General features: G+C 47.0%; 1 protein-coding gene and 1 pseudogene across 2 annotated transcripts in view; one reads left to right on the forward strand and one right to left on the reverse strand.

The window, feature by feature from the left end:
* Positions 1 to 359: 359 nt before the first annotated feature.
* On the reverse strand, positions 360 to 578 carry LOC135918346 (U2 spliceosomal RNA; annotated as a pseudogene).
* Positions 579 to 4,581: 4,003 nt separating this feature from the next.
* The window catches only part of LOC135918307 (uncharacterized), a 15,368-nt gene continuing 2,760 nt past the window's right edge, over positions 4,582 to 17,189 (forward strand). Inside the window, exons 1-4 of one of the 2 annotated variants that reach the window (XM_065451968.2) lie at positions 4,582 to 4,929; positions 9,355 to 9,613; positions 12,098 to 12,397; positions 16,082 to 16,201. In XM_065451968.2, the coding sequence (XP_065308040.2) occupies positions 12,146 to 12,397; positions 16,082 to 16,201 (372 nt within the window). In that variant the 5' untranslated portion in view covers positions 4,582 to 4,929; positions 9,355 to 9,613; positions 12,098 to 12,145. The remainder of the gene's footprint in view (positions 4,930 to 9,354; positions 9,614 to 12,097; positions 12,398 to 16,081; positions 16,202 to 17,189) is intronic. The other variant, XM_065451969.2, reaches the window with a different exon arrangement.

Genomic DNA, 17,189 nt, shown 5'->3' on the forward strand with positions numbered 1-17,189 from the left:
CGTTGCGCATAGGGATGGCCGACACCGCAGCATGTGGTGTTTGCAGTGACGAAGAAACAATTCGTCATGTTCTATATGTTAGTGCCCACATTGTGTGCAGAGACAATCGCTTTGAGTCATGCTCAACCAGTTGGACGACAAGCCTCTGTCGGAAGAAAGAATTCTACAACATCGGCGGTACTTAACATCGCATCAGAAGGCCGTGCAAGCGCTTTTTGAGATCGACCGGCCTGTGTGATGAGCGCCTGTGACTGGAACGCATTTCTTGTTACGACGCGTTCCTGTACTCCTTTTTCTTTCCTTTTTTCTTATTTTTACATCGAAGCTGTACATGGCTAGTTTCGATGTTCGTAAACCGAAAACCGTGGGCCGATTCCGAAGATTGTGCAATACTGGGCGGACCCGCGGCGGAGATGAAGCAGGCTTCAAACACTCCACCAACTCGCAAAAATAAGTTTATTACTTGGGTCCAAATACAACCCGTATCAGATACTAAGCTTAGAAGAGATAATCGTTAAAATTATCACACTTCTTGCTTTACCGCTCGCCTGTCTTGTTTCGCTATCGGTCGAAGGGATGTATGGTGCGCGGGTGTAAGTATGTGTGAGTTTTTCTATCTTATGACTGTTTGAACGCGATAAGCTTTCAGGAGTGAGTCGGCGCTCATGTTTCGTGTCTCGGTGTTTTTAGTGCGAGCTGTAAGTACTGATAGTGAAGATAAGAACAGATATACTACACTTTGAGCCGCGTCGATCATGTCTACGTTCGCACCACCCTCTCTTTGTCGGCGTTCCAAGCGCTTGCGCATCTCCTTTCCTTTCCTTCCGCTGTCCCGTGATGACGGTACCGTCGAAACGCCACGCGTGTCTAGTTTCCTCCGCCTCCTCGGGGCGGCGGTCCCGTAGTCCACGCGAATGTATGTAAATACCACGGTAAATGAGTACGCACCTATGCTCAAAATTTTGTGTCACCTCTGTGTCGTATATGCTAAACAACTTGGCTGGACATCCACTTTCCCAGAGTGGAATGGCTCATGACCTTTTCTTTCTCTCTTTGCCCTCTTTCCAACCCCTATTTCCCCCACACAACGCAGCGTAGCAAAGCGGAAACTCTCGTCTGGTTAGGGCCCGTACATGGTCGATCCGCCCGTCCGTTCCGCCCTAGCCCGCCCGCGTGCGGAGACCCAAAAGGCGGAAGGTGTCGCAAAATTCGATGCACGCTCAATCAGCACGAGCGGATCACACGCGCACTCCTATTGGGCGACGCGGCCTGTTGACAGCTGGCAACCGTTCGGCGGAGCAAAGGCGTTCAAGGTTGGCAACGACCTTTGACAGCAGACGACACTGGCATATTTTTGCAGATGTGATTTCAAGTTTCCGCGTTCCGGTGAAAATGCGACTCTAGGCTGCCACATTCTGTTCTGCAGCCATATGTGTTGCATTGGCATCGTCATCCTTCTTCGAAACATTGCACAGTCGTCTTATCTGCGCCACCTTTTACAGATGTATTGCAATCGCATCACGTCGCAGCACGCGACGTATTCTCGGATGATTGCTTTCAGTGCGCGCTGCCTTGGCTGGTTGAACAAAACCTCTCTAATTATCCTGTTTCTGACTGTTTCTGACGCGGCTGTAGCCTAGGCCTTACGTCCCCGCTTCGCTTCGCTTCGAGCACGCGCCATGTTTGCTGTGACGACAGCCGAACCATCCGCCTCGGACCAGCCAATGAGAGACGAGCAGGCGTGCGGACGGGAAAGTTGCGACCGCTCCTCGCTCACCAGTAGAGAGCCATCAGCACGCGGGCGGATGAGGGCGGAATGGACGGGCGGACTGACCATGTACGGGCCCTTAAGGGCCGATTTACGCTCGAGCCGCTCATCGCCGCAAGCCGCACTGCACGCGTGCGGTCGAGCGAAAGATTGCACGCGTCAAACACTTGTGCAGAAATTTCAGTTTACAATGTGTGAGGTATACACTGTGCACACAGTGTGAATGGTAATTTGTGCACAAGTGCTGCATAAGTGCAATTTTTCGCGAGACAGCAAGCGTGCGGTGCGGCTTGCGGCGATGGGCGGCTCGAGCGTAAATCGGCCCTAACAGCTCCCTGCATTTTTTCTCTCCCTCTCTTGCTCCACACTGGGCAAACGTTTTGTTTTCTTCTGCGCTTTGCGAAGTGCCTGCCGGATCACAAAGTCGTTCTACACGCATCGAATACGCCTCGCATAATCCTTGCCATCGTTCGCGTTCCCGATTCTGTCGTTTCGGTGCTAACCTATGCTGGCGAAACCAGGGAGTAGCGAAAGGCAGGGAAGGTTAAGCGGAAGCGAAAAAAAATGTGGTTTGCTACCCTACACTGGCGGAGGGGTAAAGGGAGACAGAAATGCAAGTTGGCCTGTTGGAAACACGGCGATCGAAACGCTGTGGAAGGCTGCAGAGGATTACACACTCGAGTGATGGCGTTAGAAAATTTGCAGAAATATGGATGGCAAAACAAAGCTAATCAAATCTCTCGAAGAGGACTTTAATCGGACGCTAAAGAGAAAGATAAAGTCGAGCTAGATTGAAAGATTAGGTTTCTGTAATCGTAAGTACTGAGAACAGAGCTTTTGTGAGCAAGAAAATGACGAAATAGGAAAATCGGAGTGGCGCCACCTACTGTGGACTACGGCACCTGTCATGTGACTTCTGCACCAGCTGATTCACAGAGAGCGGCTAGAGGGAGGTGACGTGGAGATGACGTCAGCTCGTCCGTTATGGTGCGGTTTGTTGAAATTAAGAAGCAGCAACGGGACCTTCGGCGGCAGTCTTCTACTAAAGAAGTGATATATCGGCGCACAGAAAGCAATGACAGACTTCTAGACGAATAATCCATCAATATAGCTCGACCTAATGTTTTCATTTAAAACAACATGTTAATAATGAACGTGTTCACGGCCGCCTTTTCTTTTTCTATTTCTGTTCCTTTTTTTTTGAATGAATTAATGAATTTAGAGAATCAGCGATTAGATGGTTAATAACTTCATCGCTAATACTTCTTTTTTCTATTTCCCCTGCGCTTCAACAGCCTTGTAAATTTGGTGCCTCTGAATATACGTAACGCCAGCTGCAACAAACACAAACAGTGTTGAATGTTTTTACTGCGAAACAACGCATACGAGAATCTACAGCCTCTCGCCTTATCTGACTCGCGTAACAGAGGCACTTTATCGGAGTTCCCCGACATCTTAAGAGCTCAAGGACCGCTTCGTTTTGCTAACGCAGCGCGGATAACGTTGCGGGCTCACTTAAAAGACGAATTGGTGCAGCGCCCCCGCGCTGTTCGAAGACCCGCCCGTTGACGTTCGAAGTGCGGGGCCGCCTCTCGGAGCTACCAGCCGTAAGTCCTAAGAGAATCTGTTTGCGAGTGAACGGCCACAGCAACGTTGCGCAAGCTCGTCTCATTTTTAAAATTAGCGCCATCGATCGCAATTGAGTCATATCGAATGTGCTGCTTTAAGCTACGGTGCTGAGGTGAGTGACCATTGTTTCTCCCAATCGTCTCGATAACTCTCAAGCGCAGCTGCCCCCTCGCCCAAGTATATCGGAACGTATTAGGGGATATGCAATACGCAAGAAACGCTGTAGAATGCTGGAGAAATCTTTCTTGTTCAATTTTTCTTGTTTCGTCCGAAAGCCTTGCACATCTCACTCGCATGTAAGCATCAGGTTAATCGAATCTACAGAGTGTAAAGTATACAGCTACAGGCAGAGAAAGAAGTATTGACATATTTCGGACTCTTCATTTCTTGCGTTAAATGACCTCGAGACCCTAAATAAGAATGCTGGCAAGTCTCAGGGCATCCTAAAATAATTTTATATAGTAGTAGTTTTTCCGCAGCCACTTTCAATGTCGTTGAAAGCAACCAAAGATCGCTTTCAAGATAGGGCCCGATCTGAACCGCCATACGCAGCGGCCGCCACCATAACCCCTCTCCTCCCCCCCCCCCCCGCTGTCATCTCTCTCTTCCTCCCGGTGCCTTGCGCGCGACGCAAGACGGCGCGCTTCCTCTCTGCTTTCCTCCCTTGAGGGCGCGACATTGAGCAGCCATCGTCGGCTCACCCCGCACGCTTTAACGCGCACATACAACACACGGCGCGCGGCGACAACGTTATCGCCCTTGGACTTTACATGAACATCACTGCGACACCGAAGACGCTTGGAGTGTCCATATAATTGCTATCGCAATGATAAATACTCCAGTTACGTGAAAGTCCGCGAAATAAAGAATCGTGTATTTTCTGAACGGCTGCTCGCAACAGAGTTGGCGCTGCCAGTGTCGCTCATTCTCTGTCGTCTGCTACTGGTAGTTTGCTGCGCCACTAGCGCTCCCTGACCAGAAGTCATTCGTGTGCCACGCGAGAGGCTAGGCTGGGGCGGAGAGCTTTGCAGCTGACCTTGGTTCTGTAAACGTTACTGCCAAAAGCGGGTGTAGTGCTGGAAAAAGTTGCCTGGCCAGTAAAGGAGGTCTCCTTCGAGCGCATAGCGTGAAGCGAGGCCAAGGGTGCGGTATTGCTGCTCTATAGGGTTGAGCTCTGCGTTGCGAGTGCTGGGCGGAAGAGGAGAGTCTCACTTTCACCGCAGAAGCCGCAGACTGTTGAAGTTGCTCGGCCTTGGCTGGAAGGCGGGCGGCAGCTGTTTTGACACAGCCGGAAGGGAGGGAGTCATCGATAGGCACGTGCGAAACAACAAAGAGAACACAAGTATTCGACCGGCGCCGGAAAAAATCAATAAACTGGCTCAGTCTGGACCCGGCGCTCGTCCCGCCCGCATGCTTCTCCCTACCACGCGGGCTCGCCTCAGCCCTTCCCGCTCTTCGTTCAAAACAGCAGGCATCGCAGCGTACCCGTGTGGATATATGGTAATCTTACAGCCGTCACGGAGGCAGTGGACGTAAGTGTGACTGCGGAATTCCATTGACGAGTCTCCATTGGCCAAAGCGCGTGCTCACGTCACCCGGCTGGTAAAAGCTTCGACGGTTGTTAGACGCCCTGTCCCTGAACCCAAGCAGAGCCGTGGAGGGAAAAACTAATGTTAACCAATTCACATAGTTATTACCGCGTAACAATAATGTGTCGTTGTATAAGTACTAAGATGCAGGTCGCACAAGTGTCACCGAACGAGTACACGGAAGAAACCGAAAAACGCGACAGACGAACTCGGATGCAAACAATATAATTCTATTTAATTCTGGACAGAAGTTCTATTCGATTGGGTTTAGGGCCCGTAGTTCATGCAGGAACTATTTTTGTATTGTTTTTAAGGGATGGATTGAAATGTTTTAACCGCAGAGGAAATTTGTGGGCGCACGTGCGTCTGCAGGTTCGTCCTGACATTGATGACCTGACTGAAGCATTTTTTTCTTTTCCTTTCCTTCTTTCTTTTTTCTTTCTTTCTTTGCGTTTACAGATGCCCATGCTGCAGCAGCTTCAACGTTGTTTTTTTTTTCGTTCTGTTTCTCCAATTCCTCTCTTCTTTTTTTTCCAAAATCATATAAATGGTATTAGCCAAGATATGAAATGCCTGAACCTTTCCGCAGCAAATCGCTGTTATAAAAGAACAGAAGGACATATGTAGGAAAGTGGGGAGGATATGCAAATTAAATAAATACGAGAGCGGGTACATTATCTGGCGCATTCGTTTCGCAGTACAGCGTATACGGAGTAGTGCAAGAACCCCTATTGATTTAAATATATGCCATAAAGTAATTATTTAAAAGTAAATTGGCGTAAATGTTTTAATTATTCTATAAGGTATTTTGATTTCTCGAACAGATAAGGGCCACATCACTGAGTAATTTATATCAAGGGTTAGAATTCTGCTATCTAGCTGCCACAGGCAATTTAAAAAAATTTGGTGCAGCTAAAGAAGAAACGCTGCATATGCCGGTTTCCGCTTGGGCGTCAAGCGAAAACGAGACCATTATTCGAATAATTTTAATAGCATATCTTGATCACTGGCTCACACAACGTCCGTAGCGTTCATTAGCTTTCTAACACCTGCATTTATTATCAACCTTTACGAAAGGGCGAACTTCGTGGAGAAATCGAGTTTAGGCAGATATCCATAAAACTTGTTCTAAAGGCGAAAATTGTGACTCATCGGGTTTTACCTGAAAATGAAGGACAATAAATGCCAGCTGCAGCAAGGTGCCCGTACTGTAAAGGACTCAAGACTGCACAGCAGCGCCGACGTATAAAAAGAATTGGTTCATTAAATCAGATTATCGAAGTTGATGTTGAATAGCCACGGTAACAGAACGAAAGTCCATGATCGTCAGTGAGCCTCTAGAATCTGTGCACGAGTACGTTTATTTATTTCAATTGCTCACAGGGTACGTTGATCATGAGAAAGAAATACACAGAATAAAAATGGCTTGGAGCGCATATGGCAGGCAAATCATCAAGGGGATCTTACCGCTATCCTTGAAAGGAAAAGTGTACAATCATTGCACTCTACCGGCACTAACATATGCGGCAGATTACTAAAGAAGCTCGAAAATAAGTTCAGGACCGCGCAAAGAGCGAGGTAGCGAAAAATGTTGGGCGTAAGGTTAAGAGAAAGGAAGAGAGCGATGTTGATCAGAGAGCAAACGGGGATAGCCGATATACTAGCTGACATGAGGGGAATTAAATGGAGCTGGGTAGGCCATGTAACGCATAGGACAGATAGCCGGTGGTCCATCAGAGTTACAGAATGGACGCCGAGGGAAGGGAAGCGCAGTCGAGGACGACAAAGGATTAGGCAAGGTGGGGAAACTAGGGCATTTGCAGGCACAAATTGGAACCAGCTAGCTCAAGACAGAGGTGACTTGCGATTGCTAGGAGAGGCCTTCGTTCTGCAGTGGATATAAAGATTGTGCTGCTGCTGATGATGATTAGTTGGAACGGTATCTAGTTCGGCAGTTTTCCGTATATCGGCACAGCCGCGCAGTCTTGGGACCCCTTCAGCCACAGGCAACTTGTCGCGAGTCATATTGAACGCGAGTGCCCTTCAAGAGAGGCGGTCCTGCCCGAAGCCGAAGGCTGTGCACAACCTACAGTTCTTATATAGGAATATGTAGATTTATGCTCCTGCTGCCCTTTCCCGCTCTTCCTTCCGGGGCACAGTTTTCGGGGACGGCCAACTTGTGTAAACGCGTGTTACTTTAACCGAATTTGTTGCGAATTCATTGCTTTACTGAATTTGTTACCTTAATTTTAGACAAACAAGGAGAAAATGTTGTTAGCTTTTATAGTTCGATCACATTTTGCACGATCATTGCCTCCATTATTTTCATCCCCAAGCTGAAATATGCGCATTCAAGATTTGAGCTGCTTTAAGTGAAATGCCTTGCTAAATATTCTTGACCTAGTCTTTGCTTCTGTCGGCTATTACGTGGTAACTTTACACTTGCGCTGCTCAAAAAAAGTTTTTCGCAATGTTTTATTGTCCCTGTAGTTTTATTGTGATGCCTTTCGACATACCACCTACCGTAAAATCGCGAGAGATGTCCCACCCCCGAAAGACAACTCAACCCAATTTTCAACACGATTTTCTAGTTTTTTTTTCAAAAACTGCGATAGGTAACCTAGCCCTGACAATAGCATCGTCCCTTTCGGTGATAACGACCGCGGAAACGAGGTTAGCTTGCGTAGGAGATGACCAAACAATTAATGGGCACTGGCTGAACTGCGGCTGCGGTAACAGGTCACACACAGGATCACTGCAACGCTGTGGCAAAGCTTCACCGTGGAGAAGAAAGCGGAGGTTGTCCGTTGGCATATACGCCAATTCGGGCTGCAAATCGAAAGCAAGTCAGGCGGTGAAATTCTGCTTATGGAACTCTCCTTCAGGAGTGTTACGGAAAACGAAAGCTTAAGCGCTCGTTGAACAGCGGTCGACCTGTGTTTTCCGGGGAGACTGACGACGCACTTCTTGAATTTCTGCAATAAGGGAGAGCGGCGGGATGGCCGGTTGGTAACCATTCGCTACAAGAACATACAAGGAAGCTCGCATTGGAAACCAAGCTGGGGGACTTCAACGCTTCGGGTCAATATCTGTCCCGATGGAAAACGAGGTTCAACGTGTCACTTCGCGCCGCGTCAAATGACAGCCAGAAGCCTCCGATCGACCATGTGGAAGCGGTATCGGCCCTCCGAAAGACTGTAGGAATGCTGTGCCTCCAGCACGATTACAGTGGCTTCTCCATCCCCAACATGAACCAGACGATTGTATGGATGGATTGGCCGCAAAGGGGACCAACAACGTCACCGAGAAAGCAAGTATCCAGATCACGATCCGTCGATCACGATCATGCTTCCGTCATAGGTTTACGGCGGTGTTGTGTGCGACCGCGGATAAGCTCCCGGCATTCAAAATCCTCAAAGAGCCGACCGGCCGGATCCTTCCGAAGGTGCTGTTCGCCCTCATCGTTCCGGGTGGCTGCACACCGATAGCGCAGCCAGCTGACGGGAGTTGGATGAAACCGGTCAAGGACAGCCTTTGCAAGACCTGCACAAGCTTCGTTTGAGCTCCGGCAGTGACGCCTAAGGGGAATCTCAAGAAGCCATCGCGACAAGATGTCGTCGACTTCGTTTCCAAGGCTTGGGCGGCCGTGAGCGAGGAAGCTGTCGCCCACTCCTTCAAGCGTTGCATTTGTTATATCAACCGGATATTTTGAAGCAATCATATTTCTAAGTCACGTACACACCGAGTTCCTGGGCCGAGCTTGGTCATGCATGTGCAGGCTGGGGCCTGGTCTGGGCATGTTGCCACGGGCCCGTGCAGTGCTCTAGTACTGTGTGTGCTTTTAGCCCTCATAGACGTCACGGATTATATTTCATTTCTGCTGACGTTGGTGATCGTCCGGTGCCTTGTCTATCGTATCGCTGGTGGACGTGATTACGGAGCACTTTATAGGGCATTAATGAGAGTACGTGCTCAAAGCCCGGTCAAAGTAATTTTCGGTGCATTGCCGCGAGTTTACGGTTTACGTTTCGCCAGCGTCCGTTTTTACGGTATTAGCATTCGGCTTCATCAAGTTACTGCTCGACCCAAGACCCACCAATGTTTATCCGAAATCTTTTTTTTTTGACGTTGTCGCCAATTCTGCAGCGAAAGAGGCACGCCATCATATTGTGCGCAGGTCGCGAATAGTGTTCACCATTCTGCGCACGCCCTTGGTTCCTCCTCCTCACTATAGTTCAGATGCGTTACAGGATTTTGACAGAAAATTAGATCAAATTGTAGGGTTCAACCATTCCAGAGGGCTCCCGCGAGTTCGGCAGCGGTGCTTCGAAAGATGCGCACGTTAAGGGATTTTGATTTGCCTTACAGCCATCGCAAGACAAACAGGTGTGGTTCCGTGGCATCGCAAAGCGGAAGGGAGGCTTCTCGTAACCATTGCCGGGAAATTGTCGCGATACCAGCCTGCGTGCCTGGCGGACCTGCTCGACGGATCTGCGCAGAGACGACAGCCAGGAAGGCCACCAGGGAACCGACAGTGATATATAGCTGCAACAGCGTGTCTATCGCTCAATTTGGCAGCGGTGCTTCGAAAGACGCGCATGTTAAAACATTTTGCTTTGCCTTACAGGTGAGACATTTGTTTCACAAAAATCTTTTGGTGTTATTTGCTTTCTACGCACTGCTGCCGAACTTAGCGCAAAGTGTTTGTAAAAGTGTTTGTAAAAGTGTTTGTAAAAGTGTTTGTGATGGCAAAGAGAGTTGCAAAAGACGCCGGTGGCGATTTTGAAAAAAATGCATTGGATATAAAATACCTCCAGGAATTAGTGAGAGCATTTGACATTTTTAAGCGAGACTACAGATAAGAGGGAACTGAAGGGCAGAGTATCCTTCTGTACGGACATTTGCAATGACGTAAAGGGCGCAGCAGATGACATAAAACAGCTCAGGAAGGAAATGCATGACATTGTAAACCAGAATAGCGCACTGAAAGCGGAACACGAAAGGCTCGTTCAGAAGTGTGAAGAATTGGAGCAATACCAGCGCCTCAATAATGTAGAAATAAGAGGAGCACTGGCGGGAGAGGATCCGGTGAACACAATAAAAGAAAATTGGGAAAAGCGTGGGTGAGATTGTCGAAGAAGCCGATCTTGATACGTGTCACTGGGTGCGTGGCTCGCAGCAGGGTGCTCAGAGCATTATTGCTCGTTTTGTGCGACGGAGCAAACGCAACGCGTTCTTGTCTAAATGCAGAAAACAAAGGATAGACAGTTCAGTGCTTGGAAGTAAGGCGAAGACGCCTGTTTACGTAAACGAGAATCTCACGCAAGCTAATAAGGCGCTGCTTTCAGCCGCAACACCCCCCCCCCCCCCAAAAAAAATAAAAGAAAGCTGCAAACTGGAAATTTGTCTGGGCAAACGGCGGGAAAATTTTGGCAAGAAGAGATGAAGGCTCGCCTGTAATCCGTGTCGCCACACAAGCAGACCTGAATAAGATATATGCTGATACGGCTGCGCATTCATAGTGGCTTACTTTTGAGCGTAGCGTCGTCTGAACATTTTTGGCCCTCATTTTGTCATGGCCGTGCTAGAAGATGAGATAAATTATTGCACGATTGATGCTTTTCATTCTAAATTCTCTCTCTCCAAAAATAATTTTTGCTTTCTGCATATCAATAGCAGGAGCATCAGCAATAAAGTTGATGAGATTACCCACTTTCTAGGCTCCTGTACTGTATCATTTGACGTGATCATGTTCTCAGAGACTTGGATTCACGGAAATGAAGTACCGTGTCTACCTGGGTACCTTTCTGAGCATTTGTGCCGTAGCGTAAGGAAGGGAGGGGGCCTTGCTATATATTTTAAGGACACACTTACACGTGAGAAGCTGCCTCACCTATCCGTCATGAATGACGATGTGGAATGTTTAGCCTTACGCGTTGGCAAGATATTAACAGTAGTTGTATATAGGCCACCGCTAGGAAAAAAAGGAAATTTTCTTCATTTCGTTGAGACGCTGTTATGTAACAATGCTTTCAATAGAAGCACATTTGTCATTATGGGCGACGTAAATATTGACCTGAAATCATCAGACCCGTACTCTAGAGAATTAACGACCCTGTTGTCAACGTATGCCTGTCAAAATTATATAGATACACCCACTAGAATTGTAACACACAGTGCTACGTTATTGGATGTCTGTATAACAAACCTCAGCGCACATTACATAAAACCGATTGTTTTCTCTTTCGATATTAGCGACCATCTGCCACTCTTTTTACTAACTAGTCGATATAAGAATGAGGCTGATGAGCAGGTATCATTTTTACGAAACTTGAATGATAGCTCACGCGAGGCATTCGTTAACTAAGTTCAAGGGCATGACTGGAGCGTTATATTAGAGCAGAGCGATGTCGACATTGCATATGTTTTTCGCATGGCATATAGCTGTTTTGACAAAGCATTTCCACTCAAGAAAATCGTGGTGCGTAGAAATAAAAAATACAGAAAACCTTGAATAAACAAAAATCTATATCAACGTCAGGCGCTGTGCGCCTGATGTTGAAATAGATGAAATAACATTCAAGATGAAATAAACATTCATTCATTCATTCATTCATTCATTCATTCATTCATTCATTCATTCATTCATTCATTCATTCATAAAAAAAATACATTAAGCCCTTCACTAAAGCGCAATAAACCGCACTATGTTTCAGTCCGTCAGGGAGAGTCCTGGGCTATTCCACGAATTCTCGGCAGTCTAGTAAGTAATGTTTCATATCACAACGAGCTTGACAGAAGGAATTGCTCTGACACACCGCGATAGTCCAGTGGCTATGGCGTCGCGCTGCAGGGCAGTAGGTCACGGGTCCTATGATGGCCGCGGCGGCTGCATTTCGTTCGGGGCGAAGTCCACGAACGCTCGTGTGTCGTGAGTGTACGTTGAAGAATCTCAAGGAGTCAAAACTATAATCCGCGAGTCCCCCTCACCTCATACGGCGGGCCTCATAATCTAATCGTGCCTTTGGCACGTAAAACCTCAGAATTTAATTTTAATGAGCTGTTGTGGACGGCAGACACCCGCAAGCTTTCTTTGAATGTTTCGTTCCAGGTCGAGGACCACAACTAGAGGCGACAAACGCGAAGACAAGCAGGCATCATGGCGTCCGAAACGAACGAGCCCTGCCTAGTGAACCTCCACATGACGCCGCTTCAGGCGAGCCACGGTGCTCAGGAGCTGGCCAGGTCCGGCGTCGAGCTGCCGAGCTGGATCCAGCACTGGGCGATCGTCTTCCTGTGGCAGGAGCAGGACCGCGCCCTGCGAGTCGAAGGCATCGAGGTGGAGGACAAGTGCGAGGTCAAGGTCAAGGAGATGAGCTTCCAGGAGGGGCTGGAACAACCGGGAACCAAGGTATGTTGCTGTTTGCAAGCACGGACCCTAGAAAGCTTCCGGCATTGCCCGCGTTGTTCTGGTGAGAAAGGACGAGGAAGTATGTAAAGAAAGGAAAAGACAGGGATAAAAAAACAGCGTCAGTCACTCTTGATCGTTAAGTGGCGTCCTTTTCACGTCATTTTGCATATACGCGCTGTCATTCAGTAATATATATATATACATATATATATATACATGGGTGATGGCAACTGGTCAATGAACCCACATATGCTACCTAAAGGCATCAATGTAGCCGGATTCGAGACCCTCATTATTTTTATTTATTAAGCACAAGTGATTTCCCCTATGTTTCCCCCCTATATATATATATATATATATATATATATATATATATATATATATATATATATATATATATATATATATATAGGGGGGCGAAACATAGGGGAAATCACTTGTGCTTAATAAATAAAAATAATGAGGGTCTCGAATCCGGCTACATTGATGCCTTTAGGTAGCATATGTGGGTTCATTGACCAGTTGCCATCACCCAAAAAGATCACGTTCTCGTCACGCCTGCGGCAAGAAGGACGTTCCACGTCCGCCGCTAAGGTATGTGAGTGGTGGCGCTGGCTAACACTCCCAGGGTTTTTATTTTCATTTATTAAGCACAAGTGATTTCCCCTATGTTGTCCTTGGTGTCAGTGTTTGTTGGCTTCTCATGATATGACTAATAAAATCGGGCCCCTCGGATTAACCCCCTTTCTTCTTGCCAACAACAATGACAGTGGTGAGCAGACCTAGCGCTGGAACAGATTTAAGATCACTTGACGCTTTTTCTTTGCAGCTAATCTCAATTTTGCAAATCGACCTTGTCGTAAAAATGTACATTAATAAATTACCCATATCTGTACTTAAGGCGTGCGGCAAATTACTTCTATTTGAAAGCGTAAAAATATGTCCCGTAAAAAATGGCCCGCGCACGTCCAACCAACTTAACACGCTGCCGAAAGTTTTTATAGGGGAGCAGGCTCACTGCTATGAAAGCGTTCGCAGGACCTTCTGTTAGATTGGGACCTTTAAATGTGAGAGCATTTAACTTGCGTGCCCTCAGCCACTTTGCTGAACCTGACTGTCATCATCTTAGCAAGCAGACGACGCCAGAGAATACCAGAAAAAAGCAAGGAGAGCGTTACAAGGTGCACTAACAACTGAAGGCTTAGTTCTTGATCGCGCCGAATAAATGCGGTCTGACAAAAATAAACTGAAGGTACATGTCAGCCCAAGCACACACACCAAAAAACTCTGAACTGTCAAAAACTATCAAAAGGACTGTCATCCGCCGCGGCTGCTATGTGATGTTACGCTGATAGCACGAGGTCACTGGTTCGATTTCCAGCCGTGGGGGGCGGGAATCATATAGACCGCGGCGAAATGCAAGAACTTACATGCACTCAGCTGTAGGTACTCGTCAAAGAACCGCGGGTGGTTAAAATTAATCCAGAGCTCCCCACTACTACGTCCCTCTTATCGCATTCTGCACTTTCAAGACACGAAACCACACAGATTATTTCAGTTTAATCTGGCTGTTTAGCATCGAAGCTAAGAAAATATATATTTAAAGATTTTTAGTTTGGTTCGAAACAACAAGCAGGCGGCTGTGATACAGGCCTGTTACCATTAATCCGCAACCGCATTCCGCAACCAAGACACACAACCGCGACAATGGAAGAAAAAAATGTACTATAACTTCACTCTCCTATTTCACAGAATCGTTTTTGATGGGTCCCAGTAAAGGTAGCATCAAAAAAACATGGTATCTCTTGTTTCGTGATTTAAATTAAACTCCAAAATTATTAGCTGTCGCAAGGACAGGAAGTGCAAATGATCGTGTGTTCACAAAGAATATGAAGAATTTGAAACTGCGTAGTTATACCTATCGTACTCCTGTACACATAGTCCCCTGCTCGTTGTCGCAGGTAGGGAATCGTCTACGGAGAACCAGAATCACCCCTGACGTGACAAATACAGCTACTATAAAAATATCTCTGAAATGCCCAGCGTACCATATTGTATGCTACGCAAATTTTGATGCCTCAAATTGGCGATTTATGCGTGGAAAATCTTAACGCGAAGTCTACAGTGGCGTTTTGGTGTGCTAGGGTGCAGTTCCAGCCGTGAATAGTTCAGTAAACCAATTACTAATCAGTTAATTTCTGTACTATAGAGTTTTAACTCGAATAACATTTAATCGTTTTTTTTTCATCAATGCGCTCTTCAGTAAACGCGAATAGCTGCTCCAATATTGCTACTGTGAAATTGTGTTTTAGGGCATTACAGAGATATACAAAATTATACGGACCATGTCTTAATGCGTGCCCTCTCCCAGATAGTCGTTATATGTGAATGCTGAAACATTTTCAACAATGCGGTGGCGTTTGGTGCGTTCATTACGAGTTTCTCCTCTGCAAGATCCCTGCGAATCATTCAAAAAGTCATTAGATAAATATCTGGAAAGAAAAGGTGCGAAACTTTTAGCGGCAGCTATATACATATCGGCAGAAAGCAGATGCCGGTAGAGGCTATGCCTTGAATATAGCAAGAGAGATTTCATTTCTAGACGACCTTTAGGCCAAGCCATCAGCGGGATCTAGCTTGTTCATATGCTATGATGCTAGATCAAGTTAATCTTAATTAATTGTTACTATATTGTACGTGTTAGGTAGTGTAGACATAAAGGAGCTTCGATGCAAAACTATACGCTTGAAATACAAGCGCAAGCGTCAAGGAAACCTCGCAAAAATTGGCGTCTTCAATACCGGAACTGGGGTGGCTTTCCGCCATACCGAAAATGAAAAAATAATAATAATACCTCCGTCATTACCGCTTGACGGAAGTGACGTATGAGCTAGAGCGCGCAGCTCTTCAGCATGACCTCCGAGATTCCGCGGCTACCCGCGGCGCAGTGAAAAAATATAGATGCGACATACGTCAAAGTGACAACCTCCAAGACAAGTGACAACCAACCGCACGTGTCATTTTTGTGTTCTCTTCCACTGTCCGCGTCTTCATTTGCGGTGAATATGATATACCACCCGCATCGTTTTTGCGTTCTCTTTCGCTGTCGCCGTCTTTATTTCCGGTGAATATGATATACCGCCCGTGACGTTTATGCGTTCTCTTCCGCTGTCCCCGTCTTTATTTGCGGTGAATTTGATATACCGTCCGTGTCGTTTATGCGTTCTCTTCCGCTGTCCCCGTCTTTATTTGCGGTCAATATGATACGCAGTAATCATCAACTAGGCCAAACTGAAGTTCTTCTGCACCAGGTGCATGCTTCGTCTGCTTAGGTGCTGTTAAGTGGAAGCTAACAAGAAAACTGTTATTGCCAACCCTGCGGCATTGACAACATTGCTTTGGTGGTATGTGCTAATCAGTTATAACAAATTTAGTCAAATGAAACTTTGTTGCAGTTGGCCTCTAACTGTAGAGGCCATAGACAGCAGCAATTCTTCGTTTATACCACCAAATTTTCATTTTCAAAACTAGGCAGAGATGTATGCGTGTGACGTTTGAGCGCCAAAGATGCACTGGTCAAGCGAAATTTTTTTAACTTGTCGGACCAAATACGCCGGTCACTGTACTGACTGTAGCGTTCTTACTGCCTCTTTGCAATGCTCGATATCTCTTGCCTTCACGCAGGTAGAGTGCGGCACTTATCCATTGACTATTGAACAAGTGAAAATGGTAGCCGAGGAAAAAGGTGCCAATCCACCAGACTACGACGAGCTTACAGCTAGCTGCCAGACTACGGCCAAGGAGGTTCGTTCTCGTCGCATGGTTTTGTGTTTTATTTCCAAGCCTCGGCATAATGCCTCTGCAGAAGCTTCTGCTACTATGCAACAGCTGTGACTTTGCAGCTGCTTCGAAAACCTGAAGGCGTTGTGGGCACCTATTTGTGACTGTCTTTCATCGTGTTCCGTAGAGCGCACTAAATTTAAGTTGTCTGAAAGAACCCGTCGCATACAAGCCGTATATATTTTCCGAGTTTCTGTCGTCTGCAGTATGAGTGCACGTCGTAGTGCTTAGTTAATCACATGTGGATCGCCTGTTGCGGTGTATACCAGCTAGGCCCAGTGCGATTGTCAAACGCGCGCTATGCTTATACCGAGCAAGACGTGACCCAATCGAGGGAGAACGCCATGTGGAGCAAGAGATAAACACTATTTCAGATAAGCAAGTCCGATGCCTCACTGTTACGCATCTTCAAGGCAGCGTCGACGAACTCCGCCAGGTACTTCTGTGCCAGTCACGCAGCCGAAGGAAGAGTGGTGAAGGGACAAGGAAGGAGAGGGAGGAGAAGCAGGCAGAGGCAGTGCCACGGAATGTGCTGGGAAGTGATTGATACGACCGGACCCGTTATGGGCATAGGTAGCGGTACATGGTAGGTAGAGAAGTTTTGAGGAAGAAAACGAACATTAATTAAGGAGATGCACACAAAAATGCAGAAAGCATGTATAGCCTACGTTATTAACTCAAGCAGGCTAGGTGACTATTTGTCACCGCACCGATTCAAAAGTGATGTCAATAAATCATCCTCATCATCTAGGAGTTGGAGTAACCCCCACAAAAAGGGCAGATTAGTGTGGGTTCATCTGCGAAAGCGCGGAGAAGGCCGAGGCGGGTTGGAGAGAGCAAAGATTTGGACGGAACCTGCGGCTGGTGCAACGCAATTCGCTAGCGGGAGTGCCGGACGGGGAGGGGGTGAAGGACGGAACCGCGGGCGGATGCGTTGGCGTCGGTGAAAGAA

The sequence above is a fragment of the Dermacentor albipictus genome, chromosome 8 (assembly GCF_038994185.2).
Source record: "Dermacentor albipictus isolate Rhodes 1998 colony chromosome 8, USDA_Dalb.pri_finalv2, whole genome shotgun sequence".
NCBI classification, from domain to species: Eukaryota; Metazoa; Arthropoda; class Arachnida; order Ixodida; family Ixodidae; genus Dermacentor; species Dermacentor albipictus.